Genomic DNA, 17,782 nt, shown 5'->3' on the forward strand with positions numbered 1-17,782 from the left:
CTCTGTCCCTCTCTGTCTGTCTGGCGAGTGCACATGCCCTATAGCAAAAACCTCTCAAAGCAAACAAAAAAACAACTATCTACATGGTAAATGTTCACTTTCCTAAATATTGACTTGGAGAGCTTGCCTGGAGATTCTCATTGTTGAACACAAATACTTACAGGTTCTTGGTCTTAATATCATTCTCCTTTTTGTATATCTTTTTTTTTTTTTTAGAGGTTTTTGCTATAGGGTGTGTGTGCTTGCCAGACAGAGACAGAGAGACAGAAAGTGAGAAATCACCCCCCAGGGGGATGGCCACGCCGCAGTCCCTTCTCCATTCTCCTCTTGGGATCCTGGGCATGCATGCACACGCGCCCGGCGTGAGTTTGAAGCCACCGGGTCCGGGATGCGAACCACAGTTGACTACATGAGAGTCCAGCGACATAGCTATTATGCTAACTGCTGGTCCCGATATCATTCTCCTTTTTAAAAATAAATAAATAGGGACCAGCAGTTGGCGTAATAGCTATGTCGTTGGACTCCCATGTAGTCGACCACAGTTTGAGTCCCAGACCTGGTGGCTTAAACTCATGCCGGGTACGTGTGCGTGCGTGGCCAAGATCCCAAGAGAAGAATGGAGGAGAAGGAATTGTGGCGTGGCCATCCCCCCTGGGGGAGTGATTTCTTGCTTTCTGTCTATTTCTCTCTGGTGAGCACATGCGCCCGAGAGCAAAAACCTCTCCATAAATAAATAAATAAATAGATAGATAGATAGATAGATAGATAGATAGATAGGCAGGCATCCTGACTGTTGGTGGAGCAGCTTTTGAGACCATTATATACTAGATGGGGACACCCATCTAGCCAACCATATCCGTCTATTCAACTCTCAGTGGAGACCATGCTACCAGACCGCTTCTCATATTTACTTAGTAACTGTGAGTGTGCTGAAGCTGGACTGATAGCAGAAGCACCTTACTAACCAGAGTAGCTGAGAAGCCAGCAGAGTACAATCCACGCTTTTCAAGCCTCTCTGAGCCTACATCTCAGCAATGATTCTATTCCTATACCAGGCACAGAATCATGTCCTTCAGCTACTGTTTTTCTCCCTTGGTTATTTGCTTTTAGGAAAGAGGGTGAGGGACAAGAGAATGGAGGAAAATGAACATTTAACAAGCTCTTTCCACTTGCACTTCAGTTCTTATCCCAACTTACTTTGCCTGTCAAAAATACCAGGCTTGGGGAGTGTGGTGGTGACCGTTGTATGGAAAAAAATACTGGAGGCTGGAGGATTGCGGCATGGAGTCCATCTCTCTCTCTGTGTCTGTCTCAATAAGCATGATTTTTTGGGGACCAACAGATGGCATAACGGTTACACTGCTGCACTCCCATGTAGTCAACTGTGGTTTGAGTCCCGGATCCAGTGGCTTAACTCATGCTGGGCGCATGTGCATGCCTGCCCAAAATCCCAAGAGGAGAACAGACAGGAAGGGATTGTGGCAAGGCCATCCCCTCTAAGATGATGTCTTTCTCTCTCACACATGTGTCCTATAGCAACAAATCTGTCTCAAAAAAAAAAAAAAAAAAAAAGGCTTATGGCCAGTAGGTTGTGTGGTGGACTTCCGCATGGCCAACTGTGGTTCAAGTCCTGGACCTAACAGCTTGACTTCTCACTTTGCCTCTCTCTCTCTCTGTCTCTCTCTGATGAGTGTGTACCCTATTGTAAATTTAAAAAATAATAAAATTTAAGGGGCCAGCAGGTGGCACTGGACTCCCACATGGCTGACCGTGGTTTGAGTCCTGGACCTGGTGGCTTGCTTTCACACTTTCCCTCTCTCTCTCTTGCACTCTGTCTCTCTCAGGTCAAATTAAAATAAATAAGTAAATAAATAAAGTTAAATAAAATACTTCAGACCAGCAGTTGGCATAATGGCTATGTCACTGGACTAGCATGTAGTTGACTGGTTCGAGTCCTGGACCCGGTGGCTTAAACTCACAACGGGCATGTGTGCATGTGTGCCCAAGATCCCGAGAGGAGAATGGAGGAGAAGGGATTGCAGCGTGGCCATCCCCTGGGGGGGTGCTTTCTCGCTTTCTGTCCATCTGTCTCTCTCTGTCTTTCTGGCGAGCACACGCGCCCTATAGCAAAAACCTCAACAACAAAAAAAAGTTAAATGGAATAATCCTTTTTAAAAAATATATAATTGGCATTTTATTTTTTCCCAGAGGACAGACAGTTCTTCAGTCCTTAAAGACTCGGCTCCTTACATGGGCTTTGGTGGAGAGTGAGGGGCAGCACCCGCAGGTTTAAATCGGGGTAGGGGGTGTTCGGTCCTTCCGAGCTTCAGGAGATCGGTTCCTGACTACGCTGCTATGAATGACGCAACTCACACAGTAATGTAGTCTCACATCCAGCTTGGGGAGCACACAGGCATTGAAGACATTTGCTTAGGAGCTGTCCCCGACAGCTGTGGCCTCTACTATGTTTCGGGTGAGGAACTTAATAGCCTTGTCCTTAGGCACGCATTGGGTGCAGTTCGTGCAGCGAATAGGCCACATGGCCGCGGCCCTTTTTGGCATGGCCGTTGTTCCTTCTTTTCTTTGTCATCTTGGAAGCGAGGCCGTGAGAGAGCAAGTGGAGTGATTGTTAAAAAAAAAAAAAAAAAAAAAGAATATCATGCTCAAAGGGGTAGCTAGGTAGAAGCTTTGAATGGGTTAGAAGATTACCCTCTATCCCAACCCTCGTCAATCTGACAGGAACAACTTGTTCTTGTTTTTTAAAAAATAATTATTTATTTAATTTTATTTATCATTATTACTATAATTATTTATTGATAATTTGCTACCGGGCACATGTACTCACCAGAAAGAAAGAGGGAGAGCGAGAGAGAAAGCCGCCAGGTCTGGAACTTGAACTGCAGTCGGCCATGTGGGAGTCCAGTGCTTTAACCACTACACTACCTGTTGCCCCTGACAACTTGTTCTTGAGGTTTAATCTGTGATGAGAGTAGATACAATTTTTGCCCATAAGGTGGAGGTTAAAATTCAGTGACACTTTAAAATGGTTAAGTCTTTGATATTTTATTAAGAAACATCTTTACTTTAAATGATAGTACAAAAACTGTATAATATAGATCTGTATAGGTATATATCCATACAAGTATTCATACACACACACACACAAACTTGCTCATCAGAATCAAACCCTATTTTGTCCTAAATAAAAAAGAGATGAATGTTTAAGTTTTTCTAAAACCTTCAATACAAAGCTGTACATAAAGCTGTCAGACCTGAAAAACAGAGGACACTGGGAGAAGAATCTAGCACCCCCCAGCCCCAACACACACACAGATGGCCTTGGCAGGGTAGCACAAGGGGCCAAGCAGGGAAGAGAGCCGCTACCATTATTGTTGACAGAGCAAGAAGCCTGAAACCAACTGGGAAGCACAGGGTATAGGGTGTGACCTAGATTCATTCTCAGAAACAAACCACCTCAGAATAAACAGAACGTATGTGGTAGGAAGGAGGGGAGGGGAGAGCAAAGGCAAGGCCTGTACATTAGAATTGACCTACTAATTAAGTTCTAGAGCCTGGGAAAGACTCAACCAGATAAGAACAATGGGCTCACAGTAGTGGGGGAGCAGGGAGGAAATCACCATTCCCGACTATTAACAACCCAGATTGCTACTGTAGAGTCCAGGAATGCCCCGCCCCCAGTCCTAGAAAGGCTAAAAAAATTAAAATAGAAAATAAAAGGGCAACGCCAGAGGCTTGAAGCTACTTAAATTCCAATTCGCATCCTCTTTGCTCCTGCTCTCTTGTTAAATACACTGGCACAGGAAAGTGAAAGAGAAATACTCATCACGTAAAGTGGAGACAGGAAGAGCCTGGAGGAGCACATACAAGAGGTCCTGACAGGTACTCCATTTTTTTAAAAAGAATTATTTATTCAACTTTATTTATTCATTCATTTATTTTAATTTGACCAGAGAGAGACAGACAGAGCAGAGGGAAAGTGGGAAAGCAAGCCGCCAGATACGGGACTCAAACCGTGGGGCCATGTGGGAGTGTCCAGCGCCCTAACCACCACGTCATCTGCTGGTCCCTAGGTATTCCATTTTAAAGCCACTTTTCTAGCCACCCAGTGATGGGGCTGCACAAGGAACACAGAGCAGGAAGCCACTCTCCAATAAATTAGAACAAAATGGATTCCCACCCAATGTCAAAGTCTCACCTAGAGCTCACTATGTGCCTTAGATCTTCTCCCTTTGGAGGGGCCGTAATTTGTAAGGTGAGGGCTATATGAGTTTTCTCAAAATTATCTTTTTTTTTTTTTTGCTATAGGGCAATACACTCATTGAAGAAAGCAGGGGTGGGAGTGGGGAAAAATCACCCCCCAAGGGGCATGGCCTCGCCACAATCCCCTCTCTCCTCCTCTTGGATTTTGGGCAGGTGTAGGGAGATGTGTTTATGCATGTGTTTGAAGGTCACTATTGTGTTGCTTAGAATGGGGCCGCTCTCTATAAGCAGGCATGCACACGTGCCCAACATGATTTTTTTTTTTTTGAGAGGTTTTTGGTATAGGGTGTGTGTGCTCGCCAGAAAGGCAGAGAGAGACAGAGAGACAGAAAGTGAGAAATCACCCCCCAGGGGGAATGGCCACGCCGCAATCCCCCCTCCTCCAATCTCCTCTCGGGATCTTGGGCATGCATGCACACGCGCCTGACGTGAGTTTAAGCCACTGGGTCCGGGTGTCCAGCGACATAGCCATTACACCAACTGCTGGTCCCATGCCCAGCATGATTTTCAAGCTGCTGGGTCCGGGGCTCTTAAGCGTACAGCCAGCCATGTGGGATCCAGCTGCCTTAACCTTCACGACATGTGCCGACCCCCTGAAATAATGTCTCAAAAGTGATAAGCTTTCTATTGGGTTGTCAGAAAAGTCATGATGGATTTTTTGTTTCTCTATGCAAAAATGTGTTATGATTTTCCTGACAACCCCATAGAAAAGTAGAAGTATACAATGTCTGTTCCTCCTGCTGTGGCCCTTTATCTGATGTTTCCTACCTATTCGGAGGCATAAAAATCTTATCACTGCTGGTCAAAACGGCTTCCACAGGAATGGACAGGAGGCCTGCTGCCCCCGGAAGGGCAGTGCCATCTGTATCCCTGCGCTGTAGGCCAGATACTGGCTCTCCCTGGGGCCTCAGTCTTGGGTGTCTCCTAACTGCCTGGTAGAGCACAGCTCTCAGACATGGGGCCAGAGTAATGCTTTCCATCCCTCAGTTCACCCAGTGAATCCGAACAAACCCTTTTCATGTGTCTAATGAAATAAAACTAGGTCATACCAGGTACTTTAGAGCTGAACCTCAAATAACTGAAAGAGAAAATTGGGGAAATCCCTATGTATTCACATAGGTACACACTAATATACATCTGCAGAATGGTATCGAAAATGTGCTGGTCATGGAATACTTAACTTCCACTGGAGTGTCCTCTAGTAAATTTATTCCTCTTACATCAATACAAGGGGGAAAAAGCCCTTTTGTATGCCAAAGATTCCTAACCTTACTGAGCAGACACAGACATTTGAATTAGGCAATGTTAAGAGGTAAAGAGGGGGAGAAGCAAAATCAAAAGTCAAATGAAATGCATTTTTGATAGAGAAAAGGGACGTCTTCTAAGGCACTGAGTTCAAAACATAGAAAACCTCAAGCCAAGTTCTCCCTTATTTTACCCAAGAGACCTCAACCCTGGCATTATAATTACATTTCCATAGAGGTAGTGATGGGAAGGGAATGCACATTTACACATTTATAATCAATTTCCCTGAATCTAGGAACAAGAAGTATTAAAATTTACTTCTTTCTCTTTTGGGAGGGAGGCTTAAGACCAAAATGCAAATGTAGGGTCTAAAAGTCCTAACATTAATACTGGAATGTTAAAGCAGCTCTATTTTAAATCAGATACCCACCCTAAGCTCCATACTTCTCCTGCTCAAGTACCAACTCTGAACCACTTGTCTGTTATTTAATTCTCAATAATCCATCCTTGCCAATAAAACAGCTGGAACCCCTAACCCAGAAAATCTAAGCAACATTTTTCCAACTTCATGACTGATCCAGAAAGATATGCAAAATCACGAACTGGATTGCCATTAATGCATTCAATATTTAATTTCTAACTACTTCAAGGCATCCTGATTTATTCTCCCCCTGGCAATATATTTGAAGGACAAATCCTACTTTCCTTCTCTGGGAAGCTAAAAGATCTATTTTCAAGTAAATAAAAATTAATACCTTTTCTCTTATTCACTCCTTTTCAGATAGTTCTCTCCCTCCCTATCCCAACTTCTCTGACAAACCCCTATCTCAGAGGCCCATCATCAAAAATGACTTGGTCTGTAATATTATCTTTTGGGGAGTAGGAATGATACCTTCTGCAGAAAGAAAATAGTCCGAACTCCTAAACAGTCCCTCAAAAAAGTGGACTCTGTATGCTCAGAAGTGAGTGTTGGATGGAATTCCCCACCCCCAGTCCAAATGTGAGGTGTCTGGGCCTGGGAATCTTCTGCAGAGTTCATTACCATCCCTAGCAGAGAAATAGGAAAAAGGTTCGTGTATGCACCAAGAACATAAACAGAGACATCTACGATGATATTCGGTCCCTTAATAGTTAAGCTAATTTTTGCTATAGGGCAATACACTCATTGAAGAAAGCAGGGGTGGGAGTGGGGAAAAATCACCCCCCAAGGGGCATGGCCTCGCCACAATCCCCTCTCTCCTCCTCTTGGATTTTGGGCAGGTGTAGGGAGATGTGTTTATGCATGTGTTTGAAGGTCACTATTGTGTTGCTTAGAATGGGGCCGCTCTCTATAAGCAGGCATGCACACGTGCCCAACATGATTTTTTTTTTTTTGAGAGGTTTTTGGTATAGGGTGTGTGTGCTCGCCAGAAAGGCAGAGAGAGACAGAGAGACAGAAAGTGAGAAATCACCCCCCAGGGGGAATGGCCACGCCGCAATCCCCCCTCCTCCAATCTCCTCTCGGGATCTTGGGCATGCATGCACACGCGCCTGACGTGAGTTTAAGCCACTGGGTCCGGGTGTCCAGCGACATAGCCATTACACCAACTGCTGGTCCCATGCCCAGCATGATTTTCAAGCTGCTGGGTCCGGGGCTCTTAAGCGTACAGCCAGCCATGTGGGATCCAGCTGCCTTAACCTTCACGACATGTGCCGACCCCCTGAAATAATGTCTCAAAAGTGATAAGCTTTCTATTGGGTTGTCAGAAAAGTCATGATGGATTTTTTGTTTCTCTATGCAAAAATGTGTTATGATTTTCCTGACAACCCCATAGAAAAGTAGAAGTATACAATGTCTGTTCCTCCTGCTGTGGCCCTTTATCTGATGTTTCCTACCTATTCGGAGGCATAAAAATCTTATCACTGCTGGTCAAAACGGCTTCCACAGGAATGGACAGGAGGCCTGCTGCCCCCGGAAGGGCAGTGCCATCTGTATCCCTGCGCTGTAGGCCAGATACTGGCTCTCCCTGGGGCCTCAGTCTTGGGTGTCTCCTAACTGCCTGGTAGAGCACAGCTCTCAGACATGGGGCCAGAGTAATGCTTTCCATCCCTCAGTTCACCCAGTGAATCCGAACAAACCCTTTTCATGTGTCTAATGAAATAAAACTAGGTCATACCAGGTACTTTAGAGCTGAACCTCAAATAACTGAAAGAGAAAATTGGGGAAATCCCTATGTATTCACATAGGTACACACTAATATACATCTGCAGAATGGTATCGAAAATGTGCTGGTCATGGAATACTTAACTTCCACTGGAGTGTCCTCTAGTAAATTTATTCCTCTTACATCAATACAAGGGGGAAAAAGCCCTTTTGTATGCCAAAGATTCCTAACCTTACTGAGCAGACACAGACATTTGAATTAGGCAATGTTAAGAGGTAAAGAGGGGGAGAAGCAAAATCAAAAGTCAAATGAAATGCATTTTTGATAGAGAAAAGGGACGTCTTCTAAGGCACTGAGTTCAAAACATAGAAAACCTCAAGCCAAGTTCTCCCTTATTTTACCCAAGAGACCTCAACCCTGGCATTATAATTACATTTCCATAGAGGTAGTGATGGGAAGGGAATGCACATTTACACATTTATAATCAATTTCCCTGAATCTAGGAACAAGAAGTATTAAAATTTACTTCTTTCTCTTTTGGGAGGGAGGCTTAAGACCAAAATGCAAATGTAGGGTCTAAAAGTCCTAACATTAATACTGGAATGTTAAAGCAGCTCTATTTTAAATCAGATACCCACCCTAAGCTCCATACTTCTCCTGCTCAAGTACCAACTCTGAACCACTTGTCTGTTATTTAATTCTCAATAATCCATCCTTGCCAATAAAACAGCTGGAACCCCTAACCCAGAAAATCTAAGCAACATTTTTCCAACTTCATGACTGATCCAGAAAGATATGCAAAATCACGAACTGGATTGCCATTAATGCATTCAATATTTAATTTCTAACTACTTCAAGGCATCCTGATTTATTCTCCCCCTGGCAATATATTTGAAGGACAAATCCTACTTTCCTTCTCTGGGAAGCTAAAAGATCTATTTTCAAGTAAATAAAAATTAATACCTTTTCTCTTATTCACTCCTTTTCAGATAGTTCTCTCCCTCCCTATCCCAACTTCTCTGACAAACCCCTATCTCAGAGGCCCATCATCAAAAATGACTTGGTCTGTAATATTATCTTTTGGGGAGTAGGAATGATACCTTCTGCAGAAAGAAAATAGTCCGAACTCCTAAACAGTCCCTCAAAAAAGTGGACTCTGTATGCTCAGAAGTGAGTGTTGGATGGAATTCCCCACCCCCAGTCCAAATGTGAGGTGTCTGGGCCTGGGAATCTTCTGCAGAGTTCATTACCATCCCTAGCAGAGAAATAGGAAAAAGGTTCGTGTATGCACCAAGAACATAAACAGAGACATCTACGATGATATTCGGTCCCTTAATAGTTAAGCTAAGGCTAGCAAACACCACGCCATAGCAGCTTATTGTTAGCACCTGGCTCCCAAAGGGACTCAGAAAAACGAAAAACACTGTAAACAGAAACAGGATGATTAGATAGCAGATACCATAATTTCATCTTCACCCTTTCCTAGGCTCCTCGACTGCATTTCCCTTGGTCCCGCAGCCGGGAATAATCTCCGACGGTCTGGGAAGTGCTCAGTACACAGAAAGATACGCTATGCAGTATCTGTAGAAAACCTGGCTAGAGTGGCCAGTAGCCAAGATTAATTTTGAAACTGGTATTTTTTGCCTATAAATCTCTCACGGCCAATTCTGTTTGTTAAATTTGGTTTGGGGAGTTATGTTTTCAGTCTATTTTGAGCCCAAATGATTCTGCACCTCTGGAACACTGTGGCAAATTACTTCACTAATCAAGGTAAACAGAACCATGTTAACTGTCAAGTTTTTTTCCAAATTAAAAATGCATGTTTTCCCCATGATCACTAATTAGGAAAACCATATTCTAAACAGTTATTCAGATGTTTACTTGGCACATTTCCCTCTGGTTTCTTGTCATTTACGACAAAGCAAGCAAGTCTAGAATGGCGAGGGCCCAGTTTCAAAGGCAATAAGCTGGGTAATTTAACCTCTCCACAACCTCTCTCTCTCCATCCTTAGTCCCTTTCTTTGGAGAAAACTCCATGCTGACATACAAAGAAAACCTAGCATTCAAACACTCCCCAAAAGTCTCTGGGCAGAGGAAGCAGGCACAGTGGGAGAGAAGGGAGGGAAGGCAGACGCGCTCCCTCCTTTGGTTCCTTACTTTATGGCACGGACGGTTCTTACTCCCTTTGTGAACACACACTGAGCACCTACGAGGCACAGACGTTTGTCCACACTAGACCCACGCTTAAGGAAACAGAGCAGTGTATGCATCCCAAATCAAGTGAACTAAAACTGTGTCGTATCATCATATCATCAGCATTCATGTCCAGCCCTCCCTCTTTTTTTGCACATAAGAAGATATCATTGTAAGCGCCATGCAAAAGCACACGTGTGTCCTGAATGACAATCAGAAAATCGACAGCTTTATACGATTAGAGAGCACGAGCTTGGTATTACATATATAAATGTTTGGAAGCAAGTTGTTCTGACAACAGACTACCCTCCTGATTGCGATTTTATAAAATTCGGCCAGAGCAAAGTTTGTATCTCCAGACCAGAGTTTCGCCACCCCATAACTCTCACATCGATGGCCACTTCCCAGCATGGTGGAAACACAGCCTGGAGGCTGGTTTTACACACACTTACCTCACAGAAACACGTTTTCTTTCCAGTTTTTACAAACTCCACTTTGGTTTTCTAAACTAGCGTCTGAGCTGTGGACAATGTCAGGCAATCACAGACCAACTCCGCTCAGTTGTGAGTGCCTGTTCCTTCGGAGGTGGAATATGTTCCTGTTCTTTCCTCCAAAGCTTTATCCTAAACTTCCTCCCAATTATTTCTGTAACAGACATACATTATAAATGTAAGGCAAATTTTCAGGTAAATTAATGGTATAATTATTAAAGGCAGTTGGTGTGTATGTATGAGGAATGTTAAAGTCTTCTAACAGAAAGTCAGTTATTTAAAAAGACATCAACCCACAACATCTAGCATTCTTCTTTAGAGGTTTTTGCCTTACGGCGTGTGCACTTGCCAGAGACAGGCATAGTATAAGGGAAAGTGAGAAATCATCACCCCCCCTGGGGGGGGGATAGGCCATGCTGCAATCCCTTCTCCTCCATTCTCCTTCTGGGATTTTGGGCACACGTGCACATAAGCCGGTGTGATTTTGAAGTCACCGGGTCCAAGACCCGAACAGCATTTGGCCATGTAGGAGTCCAGTGACATAACCACTATGCCATCTGCTGGTCCCAACATCTGGCATTCTTTAACCTCTAAGCTTAAAGCAATGATGTGAGCTGATAAATTTGGTCCTTATTCTTTCGGCCACTCAGAAGAAGTATTTCCTAAGGCTTTGAATTTTCCAGTTGCATAGAGAGCCTTCCTGAGCCCAAGAATTGTACCCTGCTATATTTTCTTCTTAAGGACATTCTTACTTTTTATACAATGTTTGTCATCTGTTTTTTTCTTTTTAAAAGAGAATAAGATGAACACAGTGTAAGCTGCGGCCCTTGTATGTTACGATGAAACGGCTTCCAGGGATACTCCAGTAGGAGGCTCTCTGGTCCCTGCTGACCCAGTCACTGCTGGCTCTCTCAATCCCGCCTCACTCTCGGTGATGACTTCAGCATCCACCTCGGCTACTTCTTCCACCATAGTGAAATCAATTCCATTGGGCTGTTGTCGAGCCATGGCCTCCAGTTTACGACGGTACTGTTCTGCCTCCTGCTCTTTCTTTAGGAGCTGGTGTCGGTATTCCTGGGCTCTTCGATTGGCCTCCTGGAGTTGCTGCTGCAAAAGCTCTTTCTCGCTGCCTTCCTGTAAAAGGAAACCATGTTACAGCAGGTAAGGATTCCTGATCATGGATTATCCAGACAATAGACAAAAAGATGAAGAAGGACTCAGGCCTTGTAGTTATGGCTGTTGATACTTTCTTTTGTCACTGCTAAAAACATTACCTTGTTTTCCTCCACACTGTTTATTATCTCTTCTATCCTTGGTTTCTTTGTTGCTGGCAACTTCTCTGTTTCTTCCTCTTTAATTATAGTCTCTTCTGCAACCTGACCAGCAGCAGGTACAGTTAGAACTACAAGTCAGAGGACACAAGTAGAGATGATGAATTTATCAAAACAAAGAGGTTTTGCTTATTTTTTTTCCTTTCTTTGAGACAATATTTCACTATGTTGTTCAGGTTGGCCTTGAACTTATGATCCTTTAGCCCCCCAAGTAGTTGGGATTATAGGTGTGTACCACTATGCCCAGCTTGGTTTTGCTTGCTTTTGATTAGTAAACAAACCAAGGACCAGATGGTAGTGGTGTGGTGGTTAAAGCAGCTGGATCCACATGGCATCTGTATAGGTCAAGTCCTGGACCCAGCAGCTTGAAAAACATGCTAGACACATGTGCGTGTGTGCCCAAAATCCTGGAGGGAAAATGGAAGAAAAGAGACTGTGGTATGGCCATCTTCCCTGGGGATGCTTTCTCACTTTCCCTCTTGTTCTCTGTCTCTCTTCAGTGAGCTCATGTGCCCTCTGGGAAATAAAGAAAAGAAAGAAAAGAAAAGGAAAATAAGGAAGGGAAGAAAGCAAGCAAGCAAGCAAAAAAGAAACAGTAAGCAAACTAGAATATATTTTCTGATATATGACTTTTCATCTCTCTCTAGATTTTAGAATGAACAAGAAAGGTTGGCCTTACCTGAAATAAAAAGAATTAAAGAGAAGCTGGCAGGTGACCTGGTGCTTAAGGGTGCTGGACTCCCACATGGCTGACCAAGGTTCAAGCCTCGAACCTGGTGGCATTTGCTTTCTCATTTTCCCTCCCTCTCTCTCTCACTCTATCCCTCTCTGGTCAAATTAAAATAAATAAATAAATAAAGTTAAATAAAATAATTCTTAAAAAAAAAGAATTAAAGAAAAGCTAGTAAGGGCACAGAAAGGAAGGGTAAAATTGTGCAAGTTTGGACGCCATGAAGGTAAGTCCCTGAGACATATATAAGATGTCTTGACAACAGGTCAGCAGCTGTGACCAGTTTATAAATTTTGCAGAAATAATCTGCCTAACGGAGGCCTAAAGGCTTTCATTTGCTAGAGGGCATGTGCACTTGCTGGATAGAGACAGAGAGCGAGAGAAAGTAAGAGAGAGAAAGCATCCTCCACTGGGGATGGTCGTGCTGCAATATCCCTTCATCTTCTTCTCTTCTCTGGATTTCAGACACACACGCATGTGCACCTGGCTTTCTTTCTTTCTTTTTTTTTTTTTAAAGATTTTTTCCCCCTTTTTTTGGAGAGGTTTTTGCCATAGGGCATGTGCGCTCGCCAGACAGAGAGAGAGACAGAAAGCGAGAAATCACCCCCCAGAGGGGATGGCCACGCCGCAATCCCTTCTCCTAAGAATTATTTTTAACTTTATCTATTTGCTAGTTTTAATTTGACCAGAGAGGGAGAGAGAGAGAGAGAAAGCAAGCTACCAGGTCCAGGACTCGAACCAGTCAGCCATGTGGGAATCCAGTGCCCTTAACCACCACACCACCTGCTGGCCCCGTACCTGGCATGTTTTTTAAGTCACTAAATCTGTTACTTAAAATATGCAGTTGGCTGTGTAGTATCCTCTTAATCACTGTGCTGCTGGTTGGCCTAGCTTGAAGTCTTTTTTTTTTTTTGTCATAGGGTATATGTACTTACTCAAGGGAGACAATGACAGTGAGACAAAAACTGAGAAATAACTCCCCAGAGGAGATGGCCACACTGCAATCCCTTCTCCTCCTGGGATTCTGGGCATGCACACACACACATGCCCAGAATGATTTTCAAGCTGCCAGATCTGGGACTCGAATTGCAGTTGGCCATGTGGGAGTCCAGTGCCTTAACCAGTGTACCATCTGTTATCCCTCAGCCTGGTCTTTTTTATTTTTTTAATGGTGCAAGAATTATTTATTTAATTCTGTTTATTATTACTATTATTTTTAAAATTTGCTATAGGGTATGTGTGCTCACCAGAGAGCGAGAAAGAGAGAAAGCAAGCTGTCACATCTGGAACTCAAACTGCAGTTGACCATATAGGAATACAGTGCCTTAACCACCACACCACCTGCTAGCCCCAGCCTGAAGTCTTCATGTAAGATTTCTGAGGTGGGGGCCAGCAGGTGGTGTGGTGGTAAAGGTGCTGGACTACCCACATGGTCGACAATGGTTTGAATCTGGACCTGGGTTGCTTTCTCACTTTCCCTTTCTCTCTCTCTCTCTAAAAAAAAAAAAAAAAAAAAAAAAAAAAACCAACAAATAAAATTAAATAATTCTTTAAAAAGACCTCTGTAAGGCAACCCAACATGGCAAGATTCCCAGTACAAGTCTGGGGATTTCCCAGAGTATACTAGGCACACGTGGACCTAGGATCTGACTCGGACTGAGGATGGATTATGACATTGTGACCCCGTCATGGTATGTACTTTTTCTCTGTCTTTCATGCTTATGAAAGAAAGAAATAAGGAGAATAGATATAAAGAATTGACTGACTGATTGACTGATTTGATTTTTGCCACAGAGAAACAAAGAGAGATAAAAGAAAGGGAAAATGAGAAATCACCTCCTAAGGGAATGGCCATGCTGCAATCCCTTTTCCTTCTAGTCTCCTCTCAGGATTTTGGGCACACATGCCTGGAATGATTTTCAAGCCATGGGGTTCGGGACTTGAACCATGGAGTTGGCCATATGGGATCCAGTGGTTTAACTACCACAGCACCTGCTGGCCCAGGAAATGCTTTTAAAAAAAAGACTAAAAAGGGATCAGCAGATAGCATAATGGTTATATTGCTGGATTCCCACACAGTTGACTGCAGTTTGAGCCCTGGACCCGGTGGCTTAAAACTCATGTCAGACACGTGTGCGTTTGTGCCCAAGATCCCAAGAGGAGAATGGAGATGGGATTGTGGTGTGACCATTCCTCCGGGGGGCGGGGAGGGGGGAGGATTTCTTGCTTTCTGTCTCTCTGTCTCTATCTTTCTGGCAAGTGCATGCACCCTACAGCAAAAACTTCCCCACCCCACCCCCCCAAAAAAAAGAAAGTTGCCAGAGTGCACCTGCTCTTGTCAGAGAGAGAGACAGGAGAGGGAAAAAGCACCCTCCAGTAGTGTGTAGTCACACTGTAATTCCGCCTCACCTCTCTATCCTGTCAGAATTCTGGGCACACATGTACACACGCCTAGCATGTTTTTCAAGTTGCTGGGGCTGGGATTTGAACTGCATGGTCAGCCATGTGGGATCTGGCTCCCTTAACTATTAAGCCACAAAGCCAGTCCCTCTTTTCTTTTTTCTTAAGAGAGATTTTTTGCTATAAGGCACATGCACTTGTTGGAGAGACAGAGAGACAGAAAGCGATAAATCCCTCCCTGGGGGATGGCCATGCCAGTCTCTTCTCCATTCTCCTCTCGGGATTTTGGGCACACACACACACATGTGCCTGGTGTGAGATTTAAGCCACCGGGTCGAGGACCTGAACTGCAGTCAATTAGTGGTAATCCAGAGACATAACTATTATGCTATCTGCTGGTCCTGAGCCAGTCCCTCTTTTCAATCTTTCGCAATGACAAATAATGCCATAATGAATAACTTAGTATATATAACATTTCTCTGTGTGTGAGTATAAATTTATAAAAAACAAATGGTTTAGTCAAAGGATAGTATATCTTTAATACATAATACATAGTCAAAAGACATGTCTATCTTTAATACATAGATATTCCCGATTTGCTCTTTGGAGTCCATTAATTTACACTCATAAGTGATTTACAAGAGTGCCCGTTTCCCTACGCCCTTGACAACACAGTGATATAATGCATCTCAGCCCCATATTTATTTGCATTTCTCTTGTTACAAATAAGTAGTCTGAACATATTTTCATGTTTTTAAAAGTACTTTCTTTTCTGTGAACTATTGGTTCACATTATTTGTTCTTTTTTCTAGCAGATCATCAGTTTTACTCAGAAATTTTATATATAATAGTGAAAACAGTCTTTGTAAGACTGGGCTTTGGTTTTTGTTTCTTCTTTTTCTTTTTTCAGAGCTCCTTTGCCCCATCTTGCATCTGATGTGCTCCCATTCACATGCTTACCCATGAAGCAGAGGCGACTGAAGCTGGGGACATATTGCGGCACTGGGACCCTGTTGGAGGTGCTATCTTTCTCTTCTCTCTCTGTCTCTTATGCTCATGGAAGAAATAAATAAATGACAGAAAAAAAAGAAATAATTTAAAAAACGATTTTGCTATCGGGTGCATGTACTTGCCGAAGACAGAGAAAAGGAAGTGAGAAATCATCCCTCGGGGGGATTGGCCACATTGTAACCCCTTCTTTCTCCATTCTCTTGGGATTCTGGGTGCACATGCACATGTCCCTGGTGTTTTTCAAGCTAGAGGTCCAGGACTTGAACCACAGAGTCGGCCATGTATGATCTAGTGCCTTAACTCTCCCGCCACCTGCTGGCCCCATCAATGAGGAGGAGAATGGAAGAGAAGAGACTGCAGTGTGGCCATCCTACCTGGGGAGGTGATTTCTCACATTCCCCGTCTTTCTCTGCTAAGCACACATGCCCTATAGCAAAAATCTAAAAAAATAAGAAAAAGTTTATATATTTCTGCTATGAATAAGAGAGACAGCGAGACAGCATCCCCCAAACGGTCTTGACTCCATGATCAACCTCAGCTTCAGCCAGTCCCAGATCATGGGCACGTGTGTACCTGGCATACTCAGGGAGGTCTCAAGAGGCAAACCCAGAGCCCTCCCATGTGGGTCAGCCTGATAATGTGACATTTTACTGTTATGTCATTGTGTGGCTCCAAAAATGTCTTCTTTAGACAGCGTCTCATTCTCCCTAGTTGCCAGTACAACAAGCCCAAGCCACCCTGCTCAGCTTTTAGGCTGGGACAAGGAATCAAACCCAAGTCTCCCACATAGCTTCAGCTTTCTGAGTGGCAGCATCTATTGCGTGCCACTGCAGCTGGGTCAAAAGTGTATTTAATAAATGACTGCCTACACGGAAAACTTACCTTGCTGTCCATCCTGCATAGTTACAATAAATGGCTGGCCAAGACCGCCAGTAGGGATTGCAGTCTGGATATTACCCAGAGGGACTCCATCAGTCACTATGGTGATGACCCTTTGGCCTCCACTCCCCACCACTTGCTGAATTGATGAGTCAACAGCATTTTCTTCTATGATTTCCTCTGAATTGGCTAGAGATAACAAAAGTAAATTTAAAATTTTAGCTTTTTAAAAAACAGGAACACAGCAATTTCAGCCTCATTAAAATTGACAATATTCAGGGAGAGAAAAAAAACTGAAAAAAAAGTTAGGTTCAACAGCTTGCTTTTGTGAACAATACTAAGAGGAGAAAAGAAAGTAGGGAATGTATTAGAACAGGGTTTTCGCAAATGTCTTCGGTGAGATGTTAATAACTTTCGCTAAAAATGGGTTCTAGAGGGATCAGCAGTTAGCGTAATGGCTATGTTGCTGGATTCTCGTGTAGCCGGCCACAGTTCGAGTCTTGGACGCGGTGGCTTAAACTTACGCTGGGCACATGTGCGTGCGTGCCCAAGATCCCGAGAGGAGAATGGAGGAGAAGGGATTGCGGTGTGGCCATCCCCCCAGGGGGTGATTTCTTGCTCTCTCTCTCTGTCTCTCTCTTTCTGGTGAGAGCACGTGCCCTGTAGCAAAAAAAAAAATATAAAACTCTCAAAAAAAAGGGTTCTAGGTATAAATATATTTTCAAAATGTTGGTTTAAATATGCTTAAAACATTTTTTGTTTGTTTTGTAGGAAGTATCAGAGACTTCAATAAGCTAATGAGCTTTGCAGTCTTCCAACAGAGTATAATATATGCTGAATTTCCACAACATATTTGATCTTAGAACGCCTCTCTCTTTTTTTTTTTTTTTTTGAGAGGTTTTTGCTATAGGGCATGTGTGCTCACCGGAAAGAGAGAGACAGAGAGACAGAAAGCAAGAAATCAGCCTCCCGGGGGGATGGCCACACCACAATCCTTTCTCTTCCAGTCTCCTCTCGGGATCTTGGGCACGCACGCACACGTGCTCAGTGTGAGTTTAAGCCACCGGGTCCAGGACT

At 43.6% G+C, this 17,782-nt stretch overlaps 1 protein-coding gene across 1 annotated transcript in view; it reads right to left on the minus strand.

Moving 5' to 3' along the window:
* Positions 1–10,824: 10,824 nt before the first annotated feature.
* Positions 10,825–17,782, minus strand: part of GABPB2 (GA binding protein transcription factor subunit beta 2) — a 57,958-nt gene continuing 51,000 nt past the window's right edge. Inside the window, exons 6-8 of the mRNA XM_014584160.2 lie at positions 16,709–16,894; positions 11,629–11,756; positions 10,825–11,488 (exon numbers count right to left, since the gene is read on the minus strand). Coding sequence (XP_014439646.1) covers positions 11,189–11,488; positions 11,629–11,756; positions 16,709–16,894 — 614 coding nt within the window. The 3' untranslated portion in view covers positions 10,825–11,188. The remainder of the gene's footprint in view (positions 11,489–11,628; positions 11,757–16,708; positions 16,895–17,782) is intronic.

Source organism: Tupaia chinensis, unplaced genomic scaffold (assembly GCF_000334495.1).
Source record: "Tupaia chinensis unplaced genomic scaffold, TupChi_1.0 Scaffold145814_1, whole genome shotgun sequence".
Taxonomy (NCBI): Eukaryota; Metazoa; Chordata; class Mammalia; order Scandentia; family Tupaiidae; genus Tupaia; species Tupaia belangeri.